The following is a 7,738-nucleotide window of genomic DNA, read 5'->3' as shown; positions in this document are numbered from 1 at the left end:
TAACACGTAAATGTCTTTAATTGATCAATGTGTTGTCCTTTGGAAACTTTTAAGGTGCAGGTCATTATGCCTGTGAGCCAGTGAGTGGTAAAGCCAGCAGAGAATAAAATCCCCCAGAATGCAGCTGAACAGAGGGAGTGAAGATGACCTCCTGATGGTCACAGGGACGAAGGAGATCTAACATCTCAACGTCTTGCCTCCTGGTCAGAGTCTGTAGATCCACGAGCAGGTGGCAGCAGCTGGTGTGACGGGGATCCGCATGTTGGATGAGTTTAGACTGAGCTCTCCTTGTGGCTCTGACTCTGGATCAGACTGAGAGGTCGTTCAGATGTTGTCCTTCAGGCACATCTTCACCACATGTCTGTTCTTCTTTTTCAGGGTTATTGACCCAAACCAGCAGATACAAGAGGGGAGAGGCGGTGGACTAGTGGCAGAAACTTGGACTATGGGCAGAGAAGGTCTCTGGTTCGACTCCACGGAGAAACAACAAAAAGACGAACCTGGAAAAATCCAAGAGGACTCTCCCTACCCTGTCTAGTGGCACCCTGTACAGGTGCCTTGCTCAGTAAGGCCTAGTGCCCCTGAGCACTCAGGGGCACTAGGCCTTACTGAGCAAGGCACCTTACTCCCCCAACATCTGCTCCCCGAGCGCCGTACATGGTCTCTCACTGCTCTGTGTGTCCTGCACCAGATGGGTCAAAAGCAGAGGTTACATTTCCCTACCTGCATGAGTGTGTCTGTGTTTGGGACAAATAAATGCATCTTAATCTTAATCTTAAGAGGAGCTTTAAACAGACTCAATAAAACAAGAATCAAACCTTTCCATACAAGAGGGATCAGCACTGAAGCTTCTCAACTTGGGATAAAAGTACGTGCGCTGGTTTGGACACATTCATATTAAACGAAAGAACAATTACACCAGTTGTTAAAATCCTCCACCAGGGGTCAGTGAGGAGGGACAGGTTCTGCTGACCGGGACGCACCAAACAGGTTTGTAGGTCTCAGCCAAATAAACAACATTCTTTTTTTTCTGCACTGACAGCAACACTGAGCTCAGTGAACCTGTGAGCACGATGTATGATTGTTAACCTGCTAACCCTAACCTGCAGGATCATTTAATCCCTGAGTGTCGGTTAACGTCCCCTGATCCTGTCCTGCACAACAACATGAAGCACAAAGGTCCTGCAGGACGCAAACCTCCACTGGCCTCATGTGCTTCTGTCTGATCTCAGAGGAGTTTAACTTTCATCTGAGTGAAGTCGTGTTCTATTATCTGTGATGAGACACGTGAAGGATGGAGACACAGTGACCCTCGTCCTCGACAACATGACACACAAACCTCTGTGTGTGGAGCTGTGTGTGTTAAACTCAGATGTTGTGAATCCTCATTTCCAGTCGAGCTGTGATGAAACATTTTAATAAACTTCAGTGAAACTTGCTGCTCAAGTTGTGAGATACACAGAGACACCACTAGTGGGCAGCACCTCCAGAGCCATTCTCTTCGGATTGTGACTTTATTATATTTCTGTTTGACAAATGACAAAAAAACTAAACTTAGATTAAATATAATTTTTAACAAACAGCAACTTTAAAAGCACATTGTGTCTGTTCTATCAATCCATACAACTTTATTCACACATAACTTTTCGTACATGACAGCAAATCTTTTCAGATGACGGACAAAAGAGAAACGCTAAACAAATATTTACAGTAAAACTGAAAGTGTGTGTTACTGTGTGTGTGTGTGTGTGTGTGTGTGTGTGTGTGTGTGCGCCATGCAGGATGGTGAGGATATGATTGTAAGCAATGACACATGGATGACTGCAGAGATTACAGAGCTGTAATCTGATGCAGATCACGTTTATATCACACACACACACACACACACACACACAGAGAGACACACACAGAGACACACTCACAGCTGATGATACACAGTATTGTTCTGTTACATAATGATGGTGCACTGTCTCTCTCTCTCTCTCTGATGTTCAGTGGCAGAGCAAAGGGCCGGGGTCAATCTATCTATCTATCTATCTATCTATCCATCCGTCTATCCATCCGTCTGTCTGTCTATCCATCTATCGATCTCTCCATCAATAGAAATAAAGGCATGAGTCAGCGTTTCAGCTCCATATTTCTAAAAGGTTGAACTTTTGTTTCTCGGGTGGAAAGTGTTTTGTTTTCCTTGTGAATGTGAAACTCAAATCAGAATCCAAAATAACCACTTGTCACGTCTAGTTTAATCTGAGGAGTTAGCTGACCCAGATTATTTTCTTTTGAGGATTTCCATTTTGTTCTGCAGCTGAGACGTGAATTTACAACTTAGATGAAATCTCACAAAGTTTGAAGAAGTAGGTTCTTCTGAAAGAGCTGAAGGTTTTTGAAGAATTGAGAAAGTTGAATGTTTGAAAAGTATAACAAGACAAATATTAGCAGCTCTGTCCTGAACCAGCTGACTGTTCTCACACCGGATCATTGAAATTAACAATGATTGGAAAATGTTCAGAAGAAGACGAATAAAAAATATTCAAAAATACTAACTCAACATGCCCACACTTAAAGTTCTAACAATGATGCACTGAAAAACTGCAGTGATGTCAGTGGAATCTATCAAAGAAAACTTTATTGTTCTGATCAATAACTTAGTTACTGTGACATCATCAGAAAAGGCCCCGACATCAGGACGTTTACATTGAGGAGAAATCATGTGGTGTGACGTGTCGGTGCTGCTCAGAGGCACTTGGGCAGGGTCCCTCCATCAGAGGTAGTAGTCCTCCTCCTCGATGTCTCCGTGTGTGTCCTGGAAGCCGAGCGCCTGGATGTCGTGGGCGATGTCCGAGATGCGTCGGTTGAAGTCCTGAGATCCTGACGCGTGAGAGGAGTTGTCGTACCTGCTGAGAAAATGAGTCTTTTCAAATAAACACACAATTGTTCAGGAAATTCAATATATTTCATATTGTTCTGAGTCTGTGTCTGTGTGTGTGTGTCTGTGTCTGTGTCTGTCTTTTAAGGGACTGTTTGTGCTTTATTAATTGTTATTATTTATTCGACTTAAAAATCAATTGAATTGATTGACAGACTGTTCACTTCCTGTTTGCAGGATGTACCCTCTCATGGCCGTGGCGGATGTGCTGCTCATGCTGCGTTTGATGCGTCCAAAGCTGTCGGTTAGAATCCCGCCCTCTCGGATCCCGATGCTCTCCAGGAAACTCTCGAACACTCCGACATCTTTGTCTGGGATGAATGGACGCATGCCTGCAGGAAAACACACACATGAGGCAGAACTCCCTCTCTCTGTTTGTCCCTCTCTCTCTCTGGCCCTCTCTCTCTGTCTGTCCCTCTCTCTCTCTGTCCCTCTCTCTGTTTGTCCCTCTCTCTGTCTGTCGCTCTCTCTGTCTGTCCCTCTCTCTGTCTGTCTCTCTCTCTGTCTGTCCCTCTCTCTGTCTGTCCCTCTCTCTGTCTGTCCCTCTCTCTGTCTGTCTCTCTGTCTGTCTCTCTCTCTGTCTGTCCCTCTCTCTCTCTGTCCCTCTCTCTCTGTCCCTCTCTCTGTCTGTCTCTCTCTCTCTCTCTCTCTGTCCCTCTCTCTCTGTCCCTCTCTCTGTCTGTCTCTCTCTGTCTGTCCCTCTCTCTGTCCCTCTCTCTCTGTCTGTCCCTCTCTCTGTCTGTCTCTCTCTCTGTCTGTCCCTCTCTCTCTCTGTCCCTCTCTCTCTGTCCCTCTCTCTGTCTGTCTCTCTCTCTCTCTCTCTCTCTCTGTCCCTCTCTCTGACTGTCTCTCTCTCTCTCTGTCCCTCTCTCTCTCTCTCTCTCTCTCTGTCTGTCCCTCTCTCTGTCTGTCTCTCTCTCTGTCTGTCCCTCTCTCTCTCTGTCCCTCTCTCTCTGTCCCTCTCTCTCTCTGTCTCTCTCTCTCTCTCTCTCTGTCCCTCTCTCTCTGTCCCTCTCTCTCTCTCTCTCTCTCTGTCTGTCCCTCTCTCTCTCTCTCTCTCTCTGTCCCTCTCTCTCTCTGTCCCTCTCTCTGTCCGTCTCTCTGTCTGTCCCTCTCTCTGTCCCTCTCTCTCTGTCCCTCTCTCTGTTGGTCTCTATGTCTCTCACCCAGCAGCAGGAACTTGTGGTCGTCTCCGTACAGCTGCAGCAGCTCGGAGCAGAAGTGGTGGATGTTTGATCCCAGTCTGTATTCTCTCAGTAACACAGCAAACTGCTGCAGCTCCACTGCACTCAGCTTGTTTCTCAGCTACACACACACAGACACACACACAGACACACACACACACACACACACACAGACACACACACACACACACACACACACACACACACACACACACACACACACACACACACAGACACACACACACACACACACACTTTATATTACAAGTTATTAATTGTTTGTATTTATAGAAATGTATTGATTTGTCTTGAATTATTTGATGAGATGATAAACTCACTGTGATCATGTACTCGTGCATCAGCAGCAGGGCGGGGTCACTGTCTCCTTGCTCATTGGCTGAGGTCAGACTGTGACGAGACTCGTGCAGAGACACTGAGGAGCTCTCACTGTACGTCTCACTGTAGTACAGCTCGAAGGCTTCCTGGGAGCCATCACTGGGGAGAGGGAGGGAGGGGGGGAGGGAGAGAGGGAGAGAGGGAGAGAGGGAGAGAGAGAGAGAGGGACAGAGAGGGAGGGAGGGAGAGGGAGAGGGAGAGGGAGAGGGAGAGAGAAAGAGAGGGAGGGAGGGACAGAGAGGGAGGGAGAGAGGGAGAGGGAGAGAGAGGGAGGGAGGGGGGGGAGGGAGGGAGAGAGAGAAGGAGGGACAGAGAGAGAGAGAGAGAGAGAGAGGGACAGAGAGAGAGAGAGAGAGAGAGAGTAAATCTTCCTTCATACAATCAATCAATCAAAAGGATTCCCAACTTTAAAATTTGACCTCTGACCTCTGATCATTGAATCTGTGAGTTTCTCATTTGTACTGAATATTGTAGATGGACAACCTGAAAACATGTTGTCTCCAGCCACCTGGTGGCGCCAGTGTGGAGGAATCAAGCCATTGACCAAATGAAGAAAAACCTCAGTCAATGAGATGTGAACCTATGAGTAGAGGATGATTCCTGATCCAAACATTAACGTTTCACATAAAACACAGATATGCTTCATAAGATGATCCCTGATTGATTTGTGTCAATGATTCTATTTTGATATCGATGACACTTTTGTGTTGAACAACAAGGAAAACACATTGTGTGGTGAACATGTGAAGTTGTGTGTTTGTGACTCACTAGGAGCTGCAGCAGCTGAACTCTGGATCATAACTGAACGAACTGTCGCTCAAACAACTGTCACCTGCACAAAAAACACAAAGACACACACTTTAATACAACAACTACACGATGAAGAGCGAGACATCACACTGTAAATGAACACAGCACCCCCCCTGGTGGCTGGCTGCAGTATAGGTCGAAACCCAATTAAAAACCTTAAATTTAAAGCAGGTTAAAACTGATTCACTGATATCTTATAGCCATAAAAAATATTATACCAACATTTAATCAAAATCAACGATCTGAAAAAACATTTTCTGATTTCAGATTTGAAAATAAAACTATATTTCCATTCTGACGACCGTGTTTTACTCACTCCTCTGCAGCCAATAGCGGTCCGGCATGGTGTGGTGAAACCCCGCCCTGTCCACACACTCAATGGTCTGATGGCCATAAATGATCTGGAACATCTGACAGATCAGAGAACAGTATTCCTCTGCAGCGTCCTGTACAGACACACACACACACACACACACACACACACACACACGATGAGGTTAGCCTAGCTTAGCATGAAGAACAAAACTTAAATGTCTTTTTACAGCAGAGTGAGGCTAATTTGCCCTCCTGTTTCCAGTCTTAATGCTAAGCTAGGCTAACGGCCTACAGGTTGAGGACTGTAAACAACACTCACTCACACACACAATCGCACAGCAACACAATGTGCTGCAGATTCCCTCTCACACTGTGTTCAGGGGCAGTTTGGTTCGGTGGCCACGGACACTTTGCTCACTGTATCGAGGATCGAACCACCGACCTGGTGCGTGGGGGGGGGACATACTAATGTGAGTGTGGTCTCTCTCTCTTCTCATCGGACTTTAAGTGAAATCAACGACGTTGTGAAGTTAAACTGGAAGTCACACGTTGTGTGTTCGGCCTCCGTAGGGTTCAGCCCCTGATCACTGACGGCCACGCACCCGGTTGTCCACAGCCAGGATGACCAGGTTGCAGTAGGCGTCCGGGCGGGGCGTGGGCTCCAGCGGGTTGTGGTTCCTCCTCTCCCAGCTGCCGTAGCTCTTCCCCCGCTCCCAGCTTCCTGTGCAGGCCTGTCGTCGCTCCCAGCTTCCTCCTCCTCCTCCTCCTCCTCCTCTCCTCTCCCAGCTGCCCCCTCCTCCTCCCCCTCCTCCCCCCCCCTCCTCCATGCCTCCTCTCCCAGCTCCCAGCTCCTCCCCCCCCCACCCCCCAGCTCCCGCTCACGGGCCTCGCCCTGCGGTTCTCCCAGCTGCCTCCAGGTTTACGTGTTTGCTGCCTCTTCTCCCAGCTGCCTCCCACCCTCTTCCTCTCCAGACTACCTCCTCCTCCTCTCTCTCCCCCTCCTCCCCCTCCTCCCCCCTCCACCCCCCCGGTCCACGCTCAGGTTCTTCTCCTGGTACTCCTGGACAGTGACGGCCTCCAGTCCACTCCACAGATGGTGTGTCGCCGCTCCATGGTGCCCCCCTGCTGGCCGCGGGTCGGCGTTGCAGCTCATTGTTTGGCGACGCCCATCGATGGCTGTCGGCTTCTTCCTGTCCAGGCTGTCGTCCCCGGCAACCACAGTGTCCACGTTCAGACCTGTGGGACGAGGGATGAAATATTGTGATTTGATTTTCAGTAGCAGAAGAGACTATAAAAACATTATTCTTTAATGTAGTTACAGCGCCCCCTGTGGCCACTCGTGTTTACAGCGATGTCCCATTAAGTGCAGCAGGACTCTTCTTGATGTTTGGTGATGAGTCAGAACTTTGGGAAATGTGCTGACTCAACTTTTTGAGTTTGGATGAGAAGATTACTGTCAGTTTAATATGTGTCTGTCAACCTGAAACAAACACAGCTTCTGTTTACTTTACCTCAACAACCAGCTGGTTCCCCTTTTGTAATTGTAATGCTAAGCTAACTAGCCAACTGATTAAGCTCTGTTGGAAAGAGTTCATTTCTTCATCCAGAAAGAAAATGTGAGTAGAACAGTTTCAAACAGTGAGTGACCTCTACAGCATGTGAGAGATAGATGGATGGATAGATAGATAGATAGATAGATAGATAGATAGATAGATAGATGGATAGATAGATAGATAGATAGATAGATAGATGGATAGATAGATAGATAGATAGATGGATAGATAGATAGATAGATAGATAGATAGATAGATAGATAGATAGATAGATAGATAGATAGATAAATAGATAGATAGATAGATAGATAGATAGATAGATAGATAGATAGATAGATAGATGGATAGATGGATAGATGGATAGATAGATAGATAGATAGATAGATGGATAGATGGATAGATGGATAGATAGATAGATAGATAGATAGATGGATAGATAAATAGATAGATAGATAGATGGATAGATAGATAGATAGATAGATGGATAGATAGATAGATAGATAGATATATAGATGGATAGATAGATAGATAGATGGATAGATAGATAGATGGAT

General features: G+C 46.6%; 1 protein-coding gene across 1 annotated transcript; it reads right to left on the bottom strand.

Annotated features, from left to right (window-relative positions):
• Positions 1-2,600: 2,600 nt before the first annotated feature.
• Positions 2,601-6,991, bottom strand: ccm2l (CCM2 like scaffold protein). Its single transcript, XM_053423924.1, is given in 10 exon segments — positions 2,601-2,894; positions 3,111-3,258; positions 4,093-4,231; positions 4,449-4,605; positions 5,275-5,338; positions 5,633-5,762; positions 6,234-6,458; positions 6,460-6,753; positions 6,755-6,867; positions 6,979-6,991. Coding segments are annotated over 10 exon segments (1,416 nt in total). The 3' UTR covers positions 2,601-2,761.
• Positions 6,992-7,738: the final 747 nt, after the last annotated feature.

Source organism: Pleuronectes platessa, chromosome 6 (assembly GCF_947347685.1).
Source record: "Pleuronectes platessa chromosome 6, fPlePla1.1, whole genome shotgun sequence".
Lineage (NCBI taxonomy): Eukaryota > Metazoa > Chordata > Actinopteri > Pleuronectiformes > Pleuronectidae > Pleuronectes > Pleuronectes platessa.
Note: the sequence above shows the minus strand (reverse complement) of the source record. Positions and strands in the feature narration are given on the sequence as shown.